We start from the raw sequence: 22,874 nt of genomic DNA on the forward strand, positions 1-22,874 counted from the left end.
CGAGCAGAAGTACCCGGCATTGTACGAATAATATATCGATAGTGCCGTGTAGGGCGGAGTGATGCCGCTGTGGGAGGGACCAAGCAAGGTCGCTGTGGGCGGGACCGAGCGAGGTCGCTGTGGGCGGGACCGAGCGAGGTCGCTGTGGGCGGGCCCGGGCGAGATCGCTGTGGGCGGGGCCGAGCGAGGCAGCTATGGGCGGGGCCGAGAGCGGTTGCTGTGGGCGGGGCCGAGCGAGGTCTGCGTAACTGCGTTAGTGCGTTGCCGTTGTCGTTGCCTGGTATAAAAAGATGGTGCTTGATGCTCTCTGCGTCAATATACGGACTTGATGTCCGTATCTTTACAACAGACATTCCAATGATGATGATGATAAATGTAATACCACTCAAGGAAGGCCCACAACTCAAGAGAGTGGAAAAAAACAATAAAATGAACAAAAATACGGGGAAGGAGAAGCAACCACTCAGAAGAATGACAGAAAATCATTTCCCTTAAATGTACCGTGTTCACCAACTAGCACGACCAGATACAGGACACCAAAATAATTTCCCTTACACATATCGTGTCCACCAACCAGCAAGACCATACCACTTACCTCTGGATCAAACTGTATTGCAAATATTCAAACGGTTTTTACATGCTGCCGTCTCCGAGCAACCAATGAAATTTTTCAAAAATATTGTAGCTTCACTTTTCACGGAGTATGAGCGTTCTATATATTTTCAATTCAGTGCGCCCGACTCGCTCACGTACTTGATTTGTGGCATAGACATGGCCATTGGGCCTTCACGGTGTAATTTGTGCGAGGCTTTTGTCCGAGTGAGCTTGAGTCGAGAGGGCGAATGTACGGGTTGGGAATGTACGGGTCTCCCTTCCCCCGCCCGGCAACGCCGGTACTGGAGGGCGTCCCTCACCCTCCCCATCCCCTCCCCCCTCCCCCCTTCCCCCTTCCCCCCTCCCCCCTTTCCCCCTCTACCCCCCCCCTTTCCCCCTCTACCCCTCCCCCCTTCCCCCCTCCCCCCTCCCCGTCCCCCCTTCCCCCTCCCCCCTTCCGCTTCCCCCCTCCCCCCTCCCCCCCTCTCCCCTCCCCTCCCCCCTCCCCCTCCCCTCCCCCCTCCAGCCCCTCCCCCTCCCTCCTCCCCTCCTCCCCTCCCCCCTCCACCCTCTCCACCCTCTCCCCCCTCCCACCCCTCCCCCCTCCCACCCCTCCCCCCTCCCACCCCCTCCCATCCCTCCCCCTCCCCATCCCCCCCTCTTCTCCCCTCTCTCCCTCCCCTCCTCCCCCTCCCACTCTTCTCCCCTCCCCCCCATTCCCCTCCCCTCCCCTCCCCTCCCCCGCCAGGCAATGCCGGGTACTTCTGCTAGTATGTTATACATACTGTGTCGGTATGTAATGTATATAATGAAAACTTTCACTTGCAACTAATAATTTGTATAGTTACATGTGTATTATATCTGTCTTAAATTGTCTTGATTCTCTCATTAGATTCTGGACGATGGAGGAGACCTCACCCACTGGATGTATCGAAAGCATTCTGAGGTGTTCAGAAAAGTGAAAGGAATCGTAGAGGAGAGTGTCACTGGTGTGCACAGGTCTCTGTTACAAGCAAGTCATGTATTCAACATGGATTACAACACAACACACAACAAACATAACCTCCTTATCACGTTAAAGCTGTTTTCCACTTTCTTTTCATCGTATTGAAGTTCATTTGATGCTTGAAGCATCCTGAGACGTGCTTACGTGCACACACACCTGGCATTTCAAAGAAACTGCTCGAATAGTATTCATTTACTGGAAAGCTTTTCCTCTGGAGGTTAGCAGATGTTTGCTGTTTAACTTGTTGTTAAACAAACACACAACTTGTTTATTCATGGTTGTAGGATATTTAACTCAACTCATTTATATGGCCTTTTCGGACCACCTTGAGTTTGGGATCTTAAAGCCAGGAATTAAGACAGGGGATAGTTGAAACTAAGGTGGAATTCAACCTTGTAATTTGCCGCAGAGTTTTGACCGTTATCTCAAATTGTGTCCTAAAGTATTGTAATTTGTTCAGTCATTGTGACGTCTTCAATTGCCTCTAAAATGAGGAAAAAAGTACTGTTACAGTGTAAGGGCGATGAATTAGCTAGTATGTTAAGTTAGGGTGGTTCATGTGTTTGTGTAGTGTGGAGCTGTTTTTGTCACCAAGGACCCATTATAATGTAGTTGTCCTGTTCTGATGTGTGCCACGAGGAGTGGTATCGTTGAAATAGGGAAATGTAATTGGTGTGTGTTCTCCCTGTAAAGCCAGATATGACAACCAGGCAAGGCAGGAGAGGGGGTGCATTTGCATGTGTTTTGGTTCGTGTTTGGGCCAATAAACCCTCCTGATGGCCTGCACTCTGAGAATAAGGCGTCCGGTGTAGCGCCGGCCATCACGAGGACCACAAACTGTGCGCTGCAATTGGTGCACTGCAAAGTGTCGTATCATTAGTTCAAGCGGTGCTGGTGGCAACAACGTGTGGACATGACATCACTATGGCAGTGGTGACGTGGCACCTCATTGGCTGGTGCTGAGGGATGAGCACAGAACATTTAAAAGTGCAGTGCTTGGCAGGAGTGGAGGTGCCATACAAGGGCTCGATCACTCTTTTATTTTCCAGCTCTTTTCTCCTGCACTTCACGACTCTCCTCTCACTCTCTTAAAAGCTGATAGTCTGATGGTCTGAGCCACAGACGCTTATGCTTTCTCTGGGGTCGGTGTCAGAGTTCAGTGGGCTCGCCTTCGCAGATGTTATAGTGCTGGCCTGTGTTGCACTGCAGTCTTTCCCCATGCTTTGTCTTAGAAACCTGCCTACTCATATCCTTCAAGACCTTGCCTCGTTTCTCCCCTTTGTGTGTGTGGAAGAATGCATGTGCTGCCATATGGTCTTTTTAGCCGCGTCGCAAGACGCTGGTCATAGAGTGCCCTCTGCTGTTGGTGTTGTTGTTGTTCTTCTTGTTCTTCTTCTTCTTGTTCTTGCAGAGAAGACAAAACCTCAAAGCTCCACCCATTTTGGGAACCATAGCTCCACCCATTGTGGGAGAGGCTTCATATAAACAAATATCCACCATTTTATTAACTCGCATAGCTTTGAGGCCTGTTTTGTAGGCCCGTGGTGTCTTCCTCTCTCACACAGTTTTATTTCAAATCAAATTCGATGTATCATTTCATTTTTCACAGTCGCTAACATAGTTTTAGACTCGGTTGAAAAAAAACGGGAAGAAAATCTGATGAAAGTTGCCCTTTATAGAACGAAATGAATTCTCAAAGGCCTGTAACTTCAAGTCCATTGAGATATATATATTTTTTAATCGCGGCATGCTCAGTTATACACCGCTCGAAATAAGAGACGGGAAAATGCCGAGATATATTAAAAATTCGTCCATTTGATGACAATCGTCACGATGAAATATTTAATTTATACGTCATCACAATAATGTGGAGAGAGGAGCATAGCTTCGTTCACGTGTCGCCACACACGGGAAATTGCCGAGATATATTTTTTTTAAATCGCGGCATGGTCAGTCATACACCGCCTGAAATAACAGACGGGAAAATGCCGAGATATATTAAAAATTCGTCGCTACATACGGGAAATTGCCGAGATATATTTTCACTTTGCACAAAAATAACATCAAGTAATCGAATCAATAGGAATGTCCTGTGCCTATAACATCGACGTTATAGGCACAGCTGCATCTAGGCATTGTGTAACATCGACGTGGCTTTTGTTTTAATTAAAACTTTTTGTACTTGTTTGTATTAAGTACATATCGTTTTATTGAGTGCGTATTAATTTATTTATTTATCTTCATTCATTGTTTCAGTCTACCTTTCTTCTCGTGGTTCTCCTTTTTCGTCGATCCGTGTCTCCTTTTAATAAAATGGTTTTCCTTAAGTACACCTGATAATGCCTGATAACTGCCATTTCGTGAACAAAATAGCTCAAAAAGTTGTGGACGGATTCGGACGAAATTTGGCAGAGATGTAGCGTATGTGACAAGGACGAAATGATTAATTTTTGGTGAAGATCCGGATTCGGATCCGGCTACGAGAATGTTTTAAGTGATTCTTCACCATTGGGAGATCGGGCCAAAAACGATACATAGCAGGATATCTCAAAAAGTTATGGTGGATTTCGACGAAACTTGTTGGACATGTTGTGTGTGTGTGACAAGGAAGAATCGATTCAATGTTGGTGAAGATCCGGATCCGGTTCCAGCTAGTATAATATTTTAAGTGATTCTTCACCATTGAGTGATATGGCCAACCAGGCAGAGGTATGTTCTCTACTGAGTGCCGTTCTAGTTCATTGTGTTCTGAAAGTTGTTGTGAAACAAAATCCTGCCAAAACCCATAAATACATCTTAAACATTGTGATCCTTTTGATCCGAGAGTAGCTTATTATTGTGCCAAGTTTGAATTGCCAAATGTCATGTAATAAGCTTCCAGTGCAACACGGCACATTTCAAACATAACCACCTTATGCAAATGAAAAACGAGGAAGCTGTTTGTCACTTTCTTTGATCATATTAAAGTTGATTTGATGTTGGAAGCATGCTGAGATGTACTGAACTGAAACACAAATGCCATTTGATACCAACTGTGCAAACAGTACTCACTCACTGGCAAGCTCGTCCTCCAGAAGTTAGCAGATGCTGCCACATCGTTGCAAATGTTGAAACTGTGAATGATAATTGTGTGTTTATTTGGATGTTTCACAACACTCCTCTTAATAATAATAGAATTTATGAAAAATATTTTCTTGTTCAGCAATCCCATCTGAAACGTGTGATGGATGCTAAGATGCCAGTTTCAAATCTCATATATGTACTAGAATATAAGACCCGTCGCTTCGCTGACGGAAATACCAATCTTTGCTGCGATGGCTAATCTATGGGGTAAGAAAAAATAAAAAATATTCCTGTGAGATCCTGCTCTCCGTGCAGGGATACCATCGTCATGTGTTGGCATTTGCAGTTTTGACACGCGCGTCTATGTACCCATTAAAAAAAATAAAAAAAATTTGATCACAAACACTCCTGGTAGTTACCTGAATCCACCGTAGTTGGATTAATTGAAATCCGTTAATCCGTTCTCAAGTTATAACATGACAAACAGACAGACAGACGTGACTCCTTTTATAATATAGATGTTGATTTGTTTGTTATCTAAAGTTATCCTTGTTTTTCATATGTTTACCTCCACCATCGAAAGTGGATGGAGGTTATGTTTCACCCCTTCCTGGTTGTTATGATGAAAAAAAAAAATTATTTTATCATATGTCGTTTGTCTGTCTGTCTGTGCGCACGATATCTCAAAAAGTTATGAACTGAGTCGGACGAAACTTGGTGGACAGGTTGGTTGTGTGGCAAAGACGAGTTGATTTGATTTTGGTGACGATCTGGATCCCGATACTAGAATATTTTTTAATTTTCTAAGTTATTTTTCAGCATTTAAAAAATGGGGCCAAAATGATATATAACATAATGTCTCAAAAAATTATGGACGAGTTATAACACAACTTGGTGAATGAGTTGGGTAGGTGACAAGAACAAGCTGATTAGATTGTGGTGAAAGTTCTGATACAGCTTCCGCTTCTCAGTGAGCTGCAAAACTTAAACTGCTCAGCCTACCAGAGGTATGCGCTTTACTGAGTGACTTACCTACTCTTTGTTTTCAAAATCTCAAATTTTACTTCCCCTTAAATTGTAAGATTGCCTTCTCCTGAAGGTGGTATTGAAGTAATGTACTCTTTATCTGTTTAGTACATTCTGAAATGTTCAATTACTGGGAAATGTATTTATGTGATTAATTCAGTTATTAAAATATATATCTTTGAACCCTTGCCTCAGGTTATACCAGCTGTCCAAGGCAGGAAAGTTGTGCGTGCCAGCAATGAATGTAAACGACTCTGTAACCAAACAGAAGTTTGACAATTTGTACAGCTGTCGTGAGTCGATTCTCGACGGGTAAGTATTGTGCGTGAGATTTGTTCTGGATTATACTGTTGGTGCTGTCTGTTATCTGCTGAAGTTATATGATTCTGTTATCGTCTTTTGGCTCAGACTGAAAAGAACTACAGACATCATGTTTGGAGGAAAGCAGGTGGTGGTGTGTGGCTACGGTGAGGTCAGAGTCACTATAGACATGCAGAGAAACACCTTTAAGCCCTCGTTTTAAAATATATGTGTGATGCTGGATTATCCAGATCCCGGCAGTGTGTGTGTTCTGCGGTCATAGCTGATAACAGGTCCATCACATGTAGCCTGACCCCTTTTGTCCCAACCTCCCTCCTTTAACACCAGGTGGGTAAAGGCTGTTGTGCAGCTCTCAAGGGCCTGGGTGCTGTGATTTGCGTCACAGAGGTCGATCCAATCTGCGCCCTGCAGGCCTGGTGTGTTGACGAGGGTCTGGGCTGAATGAGTTCAAGGGAGCGTTTGCTTTGTAGGGTAATCCATTGTAAAGGATTTTCTCTCGTCCAGACATTTACAATGGCCTGCAAAAGTATTTACCCCTGCTAATAATGCCACATTTGGATGAATTATGTGGAAATATTTTTTCCAAATGAACTTTTTTTTATTAACAACTGAAGAGATCAAACTAAACACTTGTAGGTGAAGATGGTTACATGTCAGGAATACCTGCAAAAAACATGTACAAATCAAAATTCACTGGTTGCAAAAGTATTCAGCCCCTTAGGGGTCAGTACATGGTGGAAGCGCTTTTGCAGCAATGACTGTTATGAGACTTTTTGGATCGGTCTCCACCAGCTTTGCACAGTAAGATGGTGAAATCTTTGCCCATGCTTCATGTGAAAATTGCTCTAGTTCTGCCAAGTTTGATGGGGATCGTCGATGGACTGCAATCTTCAAGTCTCGCCATAAATGTTAAATTGGGTTCAAGTCAGGACTTTGATTGGGCCACTCAAGAACCATTATTTTCTGCTTATTCAGCCATTCAAGTGTGGATTTAGCTTTGTGCTTCAGATCATTATCCTGCTGAAATGTGAATTTCCTACCCAGTTTCAGATCATGGCTGACTCGAGCAGGTTTTCATCAAGGATTCTCCTGTAGTTTGCACCATCCATTGCCCCTTCTATCCTGACAAGCTTGCCAGTCCCTGCTGATGAAAAGCAGCCCCATAACATGATGCTGCCACCACCATGTTTGGTAGTAGGGATGATGTTGCCTGGGCAACGTGCAGTGTTTAGATTCGCCAGATGTAACGCTTGGAATTTAAACCAAAAAGTTATATTTTTGTCTCGTCTGACCACAAGACTTTTCTCCACATGTCTGCCGTATCATTAAAATGCTTTTTCACAAATTCCATATGAGCTTTTAGATGCGTCTTTTTCAATATTAGCTTCTCTCTTGCCACCTGTCCCTTTGTGAAGCGAAATGGATATTGTTGACTGATGAACACTGACCCCCATCTCAGACATAAAGCCCTGCAGATCTTTCAAAGCCATTGTTGGATTTACAATGACATCCCGAATCAGTTTCCTGCTTGCCCGGCTGCTGCGTTTGTATGGGCGACCTGGTCTGGGTAGAGCCTGGGTGGTATGATACCTCTTCCTCTTCCTAATGATGGATTTCACTGTACTCAAAGAGATAATGAGTGACTTTGAAATCTTCTTATAACCCCCCTGAATGGAGCTTCTCCACCACTTTATGTCTGACTTCTTTGGAAAGTTCCTTCGTCTTCATGTTTGCCTTGTTGGTTGACCAAGTGAGTTACACCTTAAAACTCCTTTGACAATTGTGGAAGCGTAATTTTTTTATTAAACCACTGATTACATACAGATTAAACCTTTTACACTTGCTTTTTTAAACCTTTCAAACAAATAATTTGCTCCTGAAATGATTTGGGGTTTTATTAGGCAAAAGAGTTGAATACTTATGCAACTGAGAATCATCTGATTTTCTCTGTTAATTTAACTTATTCACATTTTATCTGAATTTTTTATATTTTTATCTTTATCAGTTTGGAGTAGTTTGTGAAGACTCGATGTGTTAAGTTTGATTTGAAAAGCATCATGAAATAAGCTTCGGTGGCATCAAAATGTGAAAAGTTTGGAGGGGGTGAATACTTTTGCAGGCGACTGTATCTAGTTACTGTAAGGTCAGTGTTGTGATTCCACTCTTATTATTGGCTTCCTTAACAACCACTGTGTGGATAAGTTTGCTGTTATAACGAGTGGATTGTCAGTGTGGGATATGTAAATATATTAAACTCTTTGTATCTATGTGATTGATCGTATGATTGCTTTTAAACCATTTCCTGCTTTTTCTTTCCCTTTGACTTTTATTTATGATCTTGCACTCAAAGCATGGATGGCTGTCGTGTGGTGAAATTGAATGAAGTCATTCGGCAGGTCGATATCATCATTTCTTGCACAGGTAAGATAGGACTACATCTTCAAGCTATTCATATCTACCTGCTTGCTTATCTAACACGTTTTTTAAAGTATGATACAGCTGGATCTTTTGGCCGTTGTGAACAAACCACTGACTTTGACCTGTTTTTCAGGGAACAAAAACGTGGTGACACGAGAGCAACTGGATCGTGTGAAGAACGGAGTCATTATCTGCAACATGGGACACTCCAACACAGAAATAGCTGTGGTGAGCAGACCATCTTCAGCCGAGTATGGTTACAATTATATTTGAATACTAAGATTCAAGAACTAAATATTTTTGATCAGAATGCTTGCGGACAAAGTTCCTATGAACGGAAAAGGTATCGTGGCATTCTCTGTTCACAACATCGAAAGACTTGCCATTTTTTTCGAATGGAAAATTGAGGTTTGCGGAAGAGTCAAACGATATAGTATGGAGAGTGATACTGCCATTGGGGCAATGGCAAACAGACGGATGAGGCTGAACAAATAAAAAAAGGGCTGCCAGAAAACAAAATCGGGCAGGGTTTGCTGGAGTAGATAAGATGACTATGGGTGGAACATGACAGGAGATTGTGGTCGGCTGCCCAGCTCAATGCACTGGATTTGACACGCAAGATAGAATTTGATGACAAAAAATGACAACAGCAAATGCTCAACACAACTCAATTCACTGAGAATTTGTTGCTTAACTTTCAGGCTCAGTGACTACCCAGGTAACACAACAACGTTGGGCCAACGTTGGAAAATGGACGTCGCGTTTGCAACGGATAAACAACGTTGGTCCAACGTTGGAAAATAGACGTCACAATTGCAACCAATAGACAACGTCACCCTGACGTCAACAATGCGCTTGCGACCAATTGACCAAATGCCAACGTTGGCCAAACAGTGTTGCGTTAGCTGGGTATTTGCTTCCAGCTCACAGAACACCACCATCTCTTATCCTCCCCCATACAAAACCTTGATCTTTTCTACCCCCGCTAATTTCGGTCCCCTTGTGTTTTATACTTCTCCCATCCCCCCCCCCCCCTTCCCACGCCTCCTGCCCCCAAGCCCTCTCCCTCCCACACTTCTCCCTGCTCTCAAATGTTGTGGTTGTGTACTTCCCCTTCTCTCCCCATCTTGTCTTCCGCTCCCTCTTTTTGTATATTTTGTTTGTCTGGTTGATTTGTTTGTGAAATAAATGTTAGCTCTTTCACGAGCCTCGATTCAGTATACAAAACAACCTGTAATAATAACCAATCTTGCTCACTTAAAACCAAGCCACCCAAAAGGATCCCAGAAGATCTGCAGCTTCCTCTTTTAACTGCTATTACATTACTTGTAGCAAAGGTATGTTATTACGGTTGAGTTTCTGCCTTCACACCATTCCACTAAAAACAAGACAAAGCATCTAACAAATGCAGGGCCTCGCTGGGGGAGGGGAGTGGAGTTTATATAGACTTTTACTTTTAAATCCTCTCCACCTCTCTTACCCCGTTTCCCCCTCATCCACTCCCCATCTCCCTCTCTCTCACCCATCTCTCTCCTTCCCCCTCCCTCTATCTTCCCCTTCCCCCCTCTCTCACCTTCGCCCCTCCCCTCTTCTCTTCTCCTTCTCTTTCTCCTTCTGTCCCCTTTTCTCTTCCCCACTCTCCTCTCCACTCTTCTCTTCGCCCTATCTTCCTCTCCCCCCCCCCCTTCCCCCTTAGATCCCTTCTCCATTACTGTCTCTCTCTCCTATCCCCCACCCCCTCTCTCTCTCGCTCTCTCGCTCTCTCGCTCTCTCGCTCTCTCGTTCTCTCCCCCTCCATCCTCTTTGTCCTCTCTTCACACTCTCCCCCTTCCCACTAAAGGTTTGTAACTCTGTTTTCCTGCTTTGCAAAGCTACGTACCAGTGGCGTTATGTTATTTTAATCTCTTTGAAATAAACGATATACATCACTGGAAATATAGGTGCAGATAAATACATCTTTGGGAACAGGCATGCCTAACTTTGATAAAAACCACATTCAAGGAATAAAGTCAACTTGCGGTTAAATTAAACAAAAATGTTACAGTCAAATTAAACAATGTTGTTCCATTCTCATTATTGAAACAAAAAGACAGAGGTTTCATACAGATTATGTTCGATCTGAGAATGAACGATCTCAGAGAGTAGTTAATGCATGGAACAATATCCCTGGAAATGTAGTGGCTACAGAAAAAGTAGATTCAACTTCGAGTTAGGTACATATAATTATTGGGGATCGAGAAATACATGGATATTAGCAGGTATGGATGGGCGATTGTATACCTGTGTCATGTTTGTGAGAAGATTTCGCCAAAACTTGCATGTGCTGTCCTTGTTCATTCCTCACCTTACATTCATGTTGCCCCCCTCCAAAAAACACCCAAAACAAAAACAACACAAATAAATGGAAATTATTTTAGAATTTATGATAACTATAATATATTTTTGTTATATTACACCTGTGTATAAAACACCTTGGTGATGTGTATGCTTACCCTGATGTTCTCATCCTCACTCCTCTACCCCCACAACCTTTCCCTCAATGAATGTAGGTTGATTAACCGTTAGATTGAATTGATATGGCATAGGTGTAGCACAGGATTGATGGGCCGAATGGCCTCCTCCTGTATCCAAGTTGCTAATGTAACCTTGTGTATCTATAATAATTAAAGTATATCTGCGTTCAGACTCACGCACCAGCTCACTGACACACAGACAGAATGCAGGACCATCTCCCATCCTTTTGGGAATCGGTTAGGTTAAAAAAATTTCACACCATCCAGCTAGTTCCACGAATCAAACAGTGAGAGTGATGGGCCAAAAATAATATATAGAACATACATACATACATACATACATACATGACCTCTCCTGATTTTTGGAGCTGCTCTCAATTTGTGATACTCTTGTGGCTCCAAAATAAGAAAAAAAAACTTGTAGGATATTTGCAGCACAACCTTGGTGCGTAATGCGCGCTAAGCGTTGGTGAGATCTGTCATTCAGGCCGTGGTTTGAAATGCACCTCTGCTGCTCCTTAAAGCTTTTCCAAAGTCAAAGTTAAATAAAACGCTAAATTAACACACTCGCCATGCTTTTTGCTCCTACTCACCCCTCCCTTCCTCCCTTTTGCCATTCCCCTATCATCGACCTTGCCGTGTTTCTCAACTTCGAGATGCTGCGCTGTGCTTGAGAAAATGAATTATGAAGAGAAGATTAAAAAGCAATTTGCCAAATCATATTTGATGCAGCACAAGTGGGATCTTGCAGAAACACAATGATTGTACCCTGACTTACATTATCTTGAAGTTGCAGTCGGGCGAGTCTTTCGTACATTACAGTGGGAGGATATGTTGTTTGTTTTTTGATACAAAGTCGAGGTTCCTCGAGGAGCTATAACGCAGAACTGATCAAAATGTAATAGAACAAAAGGTATAATAGAAAGAGAAGGGGAAACACAACAGAAGCAGGGCTGAAGGACAAAATAGGAGACTTGTTGAAATAAGGGATGTGGAGTTGACGCATGGGATGGACAAGATGGAAGCTCTCAGGAAGGAAAAATTGGACAGTGTGGTGGGGGCTGGGGGGTGGTTTAATGAGGGCAGAAAAGATCATCGTTTTGGATTGGGGATGACCTGAGATGGTGGTGAACAGCTGTTTTGAAGACCTGGAAGGAAGAATGAGATTGAAAGGAATGTGGAAGTTTCTTCCACAGGCAGGAAAGATTTCAGATGGATGCATCTCATGGTATCATACATGGCTATTTTTGGGGACGGGGGTGACACATGGAGTAGAGGTGGGTGAGGGTAGGGGGGAAATTCGAAAAATAGGACCACTGGACCTGTAGGACCACTTGGCCTAATGTTGTAAACCAAATTTGGTAGCATTCTGACTGGTGGGTAAGTCAGCTATTTTGACACATTTCTGGTCACGTGTTGGGCATGATCTCCACAATTTAACATCCCTACCCTGGCCTAATGTTGTAATCCAAATTTTGTAGCATTCTGACTCGTGAGTCTGGAGAAGAAGATTTTTGAAGGAATTTACACGATTTTCCCCAAAATTGACTAAGCTGGCCATTTTGATGCACTTCCAGTCACATGATCGGCATGGCCTCCGCAATTTAGCATCACTACCGTGGCTTAATGTCATAACCCAAATTTTGTAGCATTCTGACTGAGTCTGGAATGAGTCTGGAGAAAAATATTTTTCAAGGAATTTACTAAGTCCACCATTTTGACACACTTCCTGTCACGTGACCTAAATGAGCTTTGCCATCCCCGTTACCAGTCAGGAGCGGATTTCTGCCAGATCGGCCGAGCGGTTTGGCCAGAAAAGTTGAAATAGGCAACGGATGGACGGACTGTGCACAATGACAATATAGGTATCCTCCACTTAACGAAGGGGTTACGTGGTTACGTACCTTTATAACCCTTTGTTATGCGAACCTTCATTATGCTGGACCTCGTTATCAATTATTTATAATAATATAAGTATTTAAAATTATTTAGAAGTGACATTGCAAAATCACCAGACACAGACTCTCTGACAGCTCCTTCGTTGTAGCGAATGAAGGCCTTTGTTAAGCGATGAATAGGCCTAAATGAAACCATTCGTTGCAGCGAACCTTCACTATGCGAATCCTCGCTATGTGACCCTTCCTCATGCTAACCTTCGTTATGCGAACCTTCGTTAAGTGGGGGATACCTGTACCTTAACTGGAATTCAAATTCTAGATAATCTTAATAATAATTAGTCTTGCCAAGCAAATTATCGCTCTAGAAACATGTTCAGGAGCCGGATCAAAACACTATTTTTGCCTGTAGAAAACTTTAGGTTTGGAGTGGTGTATTGACTTAATTATACACTCTATTGTATCTTACCTCTGCCGCCAAAGGTGGAAGGAGGTTATGTTTTCAGCCCTGTCTCTTTGTTTGTTTGTCTGTGAATAGGATATCTCAAAACATTGTGGACAGATTCAGACAAAATTTGGTGGAGAGGTTGAGTGTATCACAAGGATGAAATGATTAGATTTTGGTGAAGATCCAGTTTTGGATCTGAGAATTTTTTCAGTGATTCTTCACCATTGAGAGATCGGGCTAAAACCGATAAATATCACCGATATCTCAAAAAGTTGTGGACTAATTCAGAGTAAACTTGGTGGACAAATTGGGAGTGTGACAAGGATGAATCGATTCGATGTTGGTGAAGATCTGAATCCAATAATTTTTTAAGTGATTCTTTACCATTGAGAGATGGTTGCTAAAAACGATATCGAGAATGATATTCAAAAAGTTGTGGACAAGTTCTGACCAAACTAGGAGTACCTCTGGCTACGACTTCCTCTCGGCTCCCACTTTCTGTTCATATGTGTTCTGTACCATCCCACCAAGCAGTGATGACTCCATTTACATCTCGCTGTCTAATAACATGGACCAACTTTTATCCACTCATCCCAACTCTCTCTTCCTCATATGTGGCGACTTCAACTGTTATCATGCCAGGTGGCTGGGCGTGGATACCTCTTGCACCAGCCATGGCACCTCAGCAAAGGACTTTTGCGACTCATTGGGGACTGACAATCTGTTAATTTCCCGACCCGGATCTCAGTCAACTGTACTTCGTCTCTTCTTGACTTGGTTATGACTAACTTCCCTGCAAATGTCTGCTGTTCTTCTTCTGCTCCAATCGGTTCATCTGATAATTTGCTTGTTAAAGTGGACCTCTCCCTGGCCGTTCTCAGAGGGCCTCCTCAGCATCGACGAGTCTGGAATTTCACTCAGGCCAACTGGCATGGTCTTCAAGCAGACATCAATCATCTGGACTTGTCTCCCATCTCTACTGCCTCTGACATCAACTCATCCTGTGAATTCTTCCAAAGTAAATTGCTCTCTCTCATGCACAGATTCATCCCATCTTGTCTTCAGTTCTCATACCCTTCCTTCCGTGCATAATACACTGAATATTGTGGTGAGGCAGTTGCTCTGAAACAACTTGCCTTTGCCTCATGGAAGGCAAATCCAATGGAAGGCAATCTCAGTTCCTTTCACAAAGCTCGGAACAAGTGTGTGTCTACCCTTAGGAGAGCCAGGAAACAATATCTCTCTACTCTCAAGACTGAACTGTCAAACCTGTCTCCCTCCTCCAAACCCTGGTGGCATCTGGTCAAATCTGTTTTTGGTGTTTGTTCCCCCTCCATCTCCTCCCTTACCTCAAACGGCTACACAGCTGACTCCGCACGTGAAAAAGCTGAATGCCTAAACTCTGTGTGTGCCTCATAATCTTGTGTCCCAAATCCGTCTCTCTCTGTACCCACCTTTCCCAGTCGAACTCAGCTGCTCCTGGACTCTCTGTGCCTTTTCTCCTGACAAGGTGGAGAAGTTTCTGTCAAACCTTGACTGATTTTGCAACTGGACCAGACGGCATCAGCCCACGGGTCCTAAAATCCTGCTCTGATGCTCTATCTCACCCTCTCTATGTTCTCTTCACCCTTTCTTTGCTCAAGGTCATCTGCCATCGGTTTGGAAATCAGCCAACATTACCGCTTTACATCAGAAAGGTGCAAAAACAGATCCTTGCAATCATCCAGACAGACCAATCATCCTGCTCCCAATCATCAGCAAAGTCATGGAATCCATCATTGCTTCGGATATTAAATCCTTCGTCTTCTCCAATTGCTTGATCTATGATCATCAATTTAGATTCAGACCAGGTCATTCTACTCTGGACATGCTGCTTCTGCTGTCTCAACAATGGATGGAGGTCCTCAACAGCAAACATGAAATCAGAGCAGTCTCCCTTGACATATCTCATGCCTTCGATGAGGTCTGGCACTCTGCTCTGTCACCAAACTCTCCTCCTATGGTATCCATGGATTTCTCCACTCATGGCTTGTCTCCGGTTGCAGTTAACGTGTGGCCCTGAATGGAATTCTCTCATCTCCCCTCCCCTTCCTGTTCAGGCTGGAGTTCCACAAGGCAGTGTTCTGGGCCCTGTGCTTTTTCTCGTCTTCATCAATGATCTCTCTGACTCTTGAAAATCCTCTCTATCTCTTTGCTGATGACTCCACTCTCTGCCGCTCTATTCCTCATCCCTCAGATCGGCAGTCTGCAGCCTCCTCACTCTCTGCAGACCTGGACAAAATCACAGACTGGTCAAACAAGTGGAACATGTCTTTCAATCCTGACAAATCTCGCACTCTTACTACGTCTCTCCGAAAAGACCGACTGGACAACCCTCCCATCTACTTTCTGAACAATCCTCTCCAAGAAGTTCTGTCACTCAAGCTTTTGGGTCTCACTATCTGCCATGATCTTTCCTGGGAAAACCACATTTCCAATCTGGCCTCCAAAGCCAGTCACCGACTGGGCATCCTCCGTCATGCAAAGTCCTTCCTTGGCACACCTGAGCTCCTCACCACATAAACGGCTTTCATCCGCAGCTCAATGGAATACTGTTCTCCCCTCTGGGTCGGTGCTCCTGCCTCACACCTAGCTCGGCTTCACGCTGTAGAAACCGAAGCATTCAGAATCATTGGTATCTCCCCGTGATGAAGTTGATTCTGAGTGTCTTTCACTGTCTCACCGCAGGCAGGTTGGTGGTCTTTCTGTCTTCTACCGATTCTTTTCTGGCCTAGCTCTGCCAGCTCTATCTGTGCTCTGTTCCCGAAATATTCCTTCAGGTCGCACAAGATCTGCCTGCAACCCTCTTATGGTTAAACTGCCAAAATCAAGACTCTCTGCTCACCTTCACTCCTTCATTCCTCTTTTCTCCCGCCTCTGGACCAAACTCCCTCACTCTCTTCAATCCCACTCCTCCCTCCAGGTCTTCAAAACAGCTGTTTACCACCATCTCTTATCTTCCCCATCCAAAACCTTTATCTTTTCTACCCCCGTTAATACACCCCAAATCCACCTTTTTTAATCTCCGACTGCATTCCTGAAATTCCTGGTTGTGTCAATTTTGTTTATACCATGTAACCCCCCCCCCCCCCCCCCCACACCCCGACCCCCAGCCCTCTCCCTTTCGCAGATCTCCCGATGTCCCTGGACTCTACTGTTGTTGTACTTGTGTGCTTCCCTCTCTCTCCCCATCTTGTCTCCCGCTTCCTCTATTATATGTTTTATGTGTCCGTTTATGTTTGTTGTGTTTAATGTGTTAGCTGTTACACGAGACTCGATCTTGCATACAAAAAAAAAAAATCAACTTGGTGGATGAGTTGGTTAGGTGACAAGAACAAGCCGATTTTGGTTCATGTCAGCAGATCTGGCCTATCAGTTGGATACAAAATGTAAACTGTTCAGCCTTGAGGAGGTATGCACTCTACCGAGGGCCATTCTAGTTATCAATCTGATGTCTTATAAACTCCCATCACCATGGTGTGATGTGCATCGATCGATTGTTCAGGTTTGATTGTTTGACTCGTCGATTTGATTGTTCAGGTATACCAAATTTTTAAAGGTCATTGCTGAGATAAGCTGGAGGTTGAAGTATAGTCGTCATTCAGATGTTTCAGCTTGTTCTGGGCAGTATTGCTGACTGATGATCCAAATAAATTTTGAGAATGATGTTTAAATATAATAATTACCACTGCCTGCGTGTGCTGTCTCCAACAGGCAAGCCTCAGAGCTCCTGACCTTACGTGGGAGAGAGTCCGTTCTCAGGTAGACCATGTGATCTGGCCTGATGGTAAACGTGTCCTCCTTTTGGCCGAGGTGAGTCAGCTGATCATAGTGAAATGCAATGACACAATTGCTTGATATCAAGTAGAACTACCTTTTTGTCACTTGTTAACTCAACTGGACTACCGTCCAGTTGAGTTCATCACATAATGAACCCTCCGTCGTTTGTCGTCGTCGTCTGTCGTCTGTCGTCTGTCGTCCGTTAACTTTTCGACGTTAACACTCCAGCGTCCACAAATATCAACCGATTCTGATCAAACTCGACATGCAGCATCCTTACCCCAAGGACCAGGTTGGTATTACTGTTATGGATTCGTCACTTCCGTTGTTGTGGTTCTCATCCACTGTAAACATTTTTGGTTCCATGTACTATTATTGTTATCGTTTAAGTGAATTGGAGATAACTATTTTCAAAAGGTAAAAAAAGTTAGTGTTTTAAAAGAAACCGGAAACCGGATCGGGAACCGGACGAGAAAGAAGAAGAGGAAGAAGAGGCGGAGCAAGTGAGGTCGGAGAAGGAGCCGAGCTGCTTGGAGGTCTGGAGCGAACGCTGGCGAACGGGGGTCACTAGCGAACTTTGGGGTTTCCTGGGAAAGGGATTCCTGCGACAGAGTTGTTATCGCTGTGACAGATAAACCTGTGTGACAGGTTTTGCGGTTGATTCCGAAGAGAATCATTGGAGTGCCGTTACGTCTCGAGAACAGACCGTTGGCCATTTTCCCTCACGCCTGATTTCGCATCGCTCCAGGTTTTCCCCTCGCTTCAACCATTTCAACGCATCCAGCCGTTAACCTGGTGTGTGTGTGTAACGTGGATCTTGAGTGGGAAATTGCGGTTCGCCGATTGGGAGCCGTTGAACGTCCATACCCGAAGGTGTGATTTCCCAGCCGCCTCTTGAAGACACTTTTGCCTATCTTTGGCAGTGTGACTGTCAACCAAACGGGATTTTGGTCTCGATACAACATCTTTCTGACGATCACTGGAGCGTGGATCGACTTTGGTTTGAAGCTGGGACAGAGACATTGGGAATGTTATTTTCGCTCACTTGGAGCACAGTGAGTTATATTGTACGAAACTGATGGTACCATCATAGGAATGATATATTGGTTGTACAATTGATTAATATTGTTATTGTACTGTTATTCTTGTGTGACCTTAATACAATACTTGTTTGTTGGTAACAATTGGTGTGGTTTCACCATTGATCTTTGACATACAGAATAACACATCTTTCTGCCGTGACTCCTCTCGGGGCTCGGAGGTACACTGTGACCGGGGTTCGGGGAGGAGCACGTAACAATTACATTTCAGCCCAATCCGTTGAAAAATGGCGGACTTAGCCGACCATTTTGTTTTTGGTCATGAAAACGACGTTAACACTCTAGCGTCCACAAATATTAACAGATTTTGATCAAACTTAGAATGTTTAACCCTTACCACACAAGGTAGGTTGCGATTGCATTCCAACCCGATCCGTCACAAAATGGCCGCCATAGGCCGTCATATTGTTTTCAGCTCCGAAACGACGTTAAGACATTAACGTCCACAAATATTTATGGATTTTGATCAAACTTGGTGTGTGAGACTCTTACCACACAAGGTAGGTTGCTATCGCATGTCAACCCGATCTGTCACAAAATGGCCACCATAGGCCAGCATATTTTTTTCAGCTCTTAAGAAAAGCACAAGAATTTAGGATGCTAAAACTGAGAAAGACGTGAACACAACATTTACGGAAGTGAAATGTATATATAGAAATTGACAAAAATCTTTTTAACTCAACCTTAAAATTATTATTACACAAGGTTGTTGGCTTTTCATTTAAGTGAAATCTAGTACAGACAACTGACCTACTTTAAAGTTGTCCAGTCAGTTCAGTTGAGTTCTGCTTCCCTGGAAGCTCTAGTTCTTATTCATTTAGTCCCATTATTGTTTGTTTGTTTTGCTCATTTTTTTCTTCTGATGTGATTATAAATGTCAACTTGTCACTTGGATATATGGGTGAAGAGGTTTTTTGGGGAGACAAAATACAAAAAAGGACAAAATAGATAGAGACGGCCGAGAAGGGATACGTGAGTAAGGTTGAGGGGTAGGGAAGAACGTAAGGAGTGAACAAGATGGATATAGAAGCAAAATTTAAGGGGATGGTGAGGGTGGTTTAACGGGTGTAGAAAATATAATGGTTTTGGAGGGGGGATGATGTGAGATGGTGGTGAATGAATACCTGTCTTGAAGACCTGGAGGGAGATTGAAGATATTCCTTTAGTTGGTTCTACAGGTGGGGAAAAAGAGGAACAAATGAGTGGAGGTGAGCAATGATTCCACATTTTGGGAGTTTCACTCTACGGGGGTTGCTGGTTGACCGCGTGCACCATGCAAATACCTGGGTGGGTCAAAGCACTGAGAGGGCAGAGGGTGCAAGACCAGCAAGGAGGCGGGATAAGACCAAAAGACCACCGAGCTGTCGGCAATGGTGAAGTCATCGGCCCATCTACTCAGCTTCATCGCAAGGGATTCCAATGATCTTGAAAGCCTTGGTTTCCACGGCGTCAAGCTGAGTGAGGCAGGGGGGCAGCCCAGAAGGGAGAGCAGTACTCCATCAAGCTACAGGTGAAAACCTTGTAGGTGGATAGGAGTTCAGGTGGGTCAAGCAAGGAGTTTGCATGATGGAGGATGCCCAGTCGGCAGCTGGCTTTGGAGGCCATCTTTGAAATGTGGTTTGCCCAAGAAAGATCATGGGTGATAGTGAGTCCCAGAAGTTTGAGTGACTGAACTTCTTCGAGAGGAGAAAGTAGATGGGAGGATTTGCTATGCGGTCCATTTGGGGAGAGAGAGACAGAGAGACAGAGAGACAGAGAGACAGAGAGACAGAGACACAGAGACAGAGAGACAGAGACAGAGAGACATAGAGACACAGAGACATAGTTAGTGAAGTCCGGCAGGGTAGCAGACTTACTTTGGACCTGTCTAGTCTGGGTCGATTTCCAACACGACTATAAACTGCCAGGATGGTGCTTTGCAGGTAGTGTGGTACATCACAAAGTGTGCAGTTCCTTGGATGGATGCATGGCTGATGTGCCTTCTATTGGCATTAAATGGGGAATGTTAAAGATCCCACGGTGTTTTCCACGAAAAGTTATCGCCCGCACCCTGGAACAAATTACAAATCCCTGCCACCATCAGTCAAACGTCACGTCCTGTCAGCCAGTTTGTGAAAGACGCAAGACTTTCCTTGGGTGACCCAACAATGTGAGAAGAGTCAGGGTGGTTGAAGAAGTAGTAGTGGTAGTGGTTGTAGTAGTAGTAGTAGTCTTTGAGGTAGTTGGAAAAAGGAGAGGGTTAGTTCATAAAAGAAAATGTGTGGGGTGGGGGTGAGGGGGTGATCAAATGAGATGGCAATGAAAGGAAGACCCTCATTTGGCAGACACTGCTGAGAAGACGATTCCATCAGCAGAAGAAAAGATTAAGAAAAGAGTGCAGAACTGAAGGATGAACTTTAGGAAATTTAACAAACGTGGTTGTTGATCAAACATATTAGTTGTTGTATGGCTGGGGACGAGTAGAGGGTTTAAAAGGCAGAGAGGGTATAAGACCGGAAAAGAAGCACTGGAAGACTGACATCACGAACCTGTTAATCACGAGTTAGTAATACACCATGCTTCAAACCATTGTTGGATGATACCAATAATTCTCATGCTTTGGCTCTTTTACATCTCAAGTTTGAGCTTCATGGAAGACCCAGAATTACGACAGAGGATGAAGGCCGGGTTTCTTCCAGCACAGAAGGGCATAAGAGAACAAGCAAACATTTTTACATTGCACCCTGGCTTTATAAGCCTACGTTGAGCAGCAACTCATATGTGTATTTAGCACCTCCATAAAGTCTGAGACACTGGGGAAAGACTTGGTGTGGGCTGGGGGAGGGGTAGTGGGTTTAGGAGCAAACTTACCAATCTTTTTTAATGAACATACTGCAAGTCATAACAGTTAACTGTTAGTGATGTTTTATTTAATATTTGTTTTTTGGCTCTTGGGAATGGGATGGGCTGGCTATCAGGTTGTAACTGCAAGTGATCGTTTGTGTGTGACAGGGCCGGCTTTTGAACCTGAGCTGCTCGAGTGTGCCTTCATTTGTGCTCTCTATTACAGCAACAACGCAGGTAAGTCTTTCCTCACCTCGCCACCCCCATCCACGCCCCCTCTTTTGTTTCTCCATTCCTTTTAATCACCTTCTCCCTGCTGTAATTTAACTTCACCTACTACCAATCATTCTAGAATCTCCATTTTTAACTTGCTTTACCTCCTCACTCCTCATTATCTCTTATGAGCTGAACTCTTCCCCCCACTCACAACTGATATCTTTCCTGTGAATGACCTTGGCAGGCTCTGGCTCTTATTGAGTTGTACAATGCACCGGAGGGACGCTACAAACAGGATGTTTATCTGCTTCCCAAAAAGATGGGTGAGGATGAGAGTAGGCACAACCCACTATCTCAACATACACAAACCAGAACACTAATGAATTTGCCTACAACCTGGATGAATGTTTACAGGTAACATAGGCATGTGCTTGGATGTAGCTTCATGAATGTGCATGCCTGTATTTTATATCTGTTTGAAACTGTTGTTTGTGAGTACAAATTGAAGTTCTTCAGATATCTACGTGAGGACAGGTATGCTTCTCGGCCTTGGCTGTTTTCTGCCACAAAATAGGCTAAGAGTCAGTCAATGAATGCAACAAGAAAGAGCAAACAGAGATTGCAGATGCTGCAATCAGAGATTGTAATTAATAACGTTCCAATACGTAATTAGTATGTAATTAATAGACGAACTCACGTTCCAGTTGTACGTATTTAATATACCTACTCACGTTCCAATAGTACATAAATCGTAGACGTACTCACGCTCTAATGATATATAATTAATAGACGTACTCATGTTCCAATGGTACGTAATTAATAGACGTGATTGCATTTCAACAGTACGTAATTGATAGATAAACTCACGGTCGGTGCAGACAGACAGACAGACAAACAGACCCTTATGCCATGCCCTTTCCTCTGGTGAGGGTAATTATGAGAATGTAACTGCGAGAAGATTGTTCAATTTTGAGCAATATCACCAGATACTGCACCTGATTTTTTCCCCACTATGTTGTTCAATTGAATTTTTTTTTGCCATTTGCGGCTATTTTCATTCATCTCATCGTTCAAGAATCAGCCACATACTCGAAACAAGATCTCATGTGCATCAATTTTTTTTGCCATTTGTTGCTATTTTCGTTCATCTCATCATTCAAGAATCAGCCACATACTCGCACCAAGATCTCATGTGCATCAATTTTAATTTTTCTTGCCATTTGCTATTTTCATTCATCTCATCATTCAAGAATCAGCCACATACTCGCACCAAGATCTCATGTGCATCAATTTTAATTTTTTTTGCCATTTGTTGCTATTTTCGTTCATCTCATCATTCAAGAATCAGCCACATACTCGCACCAAGATCTCATGTGCATCAATTTTAATTTTTCTTGCCATTTGTTGCTATTTTCATTCATCTCATCATTCAAGAATCAGCCACATACTCGCACCAAGATCTCATGTGCATCAATTTTAATTTTTTTTGCCATTTGTTGCTATTTTCGTTCATCTCATCATTCAAGAATCAGCCACATACTCGCAACAAGATCTCATGTGCATCAATTTTTATTTTTTTGGCCATTTGTTGCTATTTCCATTCATCTCATTGTTCAAGAAGCAGCCACATAC

The 22,874-nt window shown here is 43.6% G+C and overlaps 1 protein-coding gene across 6 annotated transcripts in view; it reads left to right on the forward strand.

Annotated features, from left to right (window-relative positions):
* Positions 1–22,874, forward strand: part of LOC137438180 (putative adenosylhomocysteinase 3) — an 83,968-nt gene that overhangs the window by 59,582 nt on the left and 1,512 nt on the right. For all 6 annotated transcript variants that reach the window (XM_068133197.2, XM_068133199.2, XM_068133198.2 and 3 more), the window contains exons 7-15: positions 1,487–1,593; positions 5,885–6,001; positions 6,098–6,161; positions 6,338–6,426; positions 8,361–8,431; positions 8,562–8,656; positions 17,038–17,136; positions 21,195–21,263; positions 21,487–21,565. In XM_068133197.2, the coding sequence (XP_067989298.2) occupies positions 1,487–1,593; positions 5,885–6,001; positions 6,098–6,161; positions 6,338–6,426; positions 8,361–8,431; positions 8,562–8,656; positions 17,038–17,136; positions 21,195–21,263; positions 21,487–21,565 (790 nt within the window). The remainder of the gene's footprint in view (positions 1–1,486; positions 1,594–5,884; positions 6,002–6,097; positions 6,162–6,337; positions 6,427–8,360; positions 8,432–8,561; positions 8,657–17,037; positions 17,137–21,194; positions 21,264–21,486; positions 21,566–22,874) is intronic.

Source organism: Myxine glutinosa, chromosome 12 (genome assembly GCF_964187855.1).
Source record: "Myxine glutinosa chromosome 12, kmMyxGlut1.1, whole genome shotgun sequence".
Lineage (NCBI taxonomy): Eukaryota > Metazoa > Chordata > Myxini > Myxiniformes > Myxinidae > Myxine > Myxine glutinosa.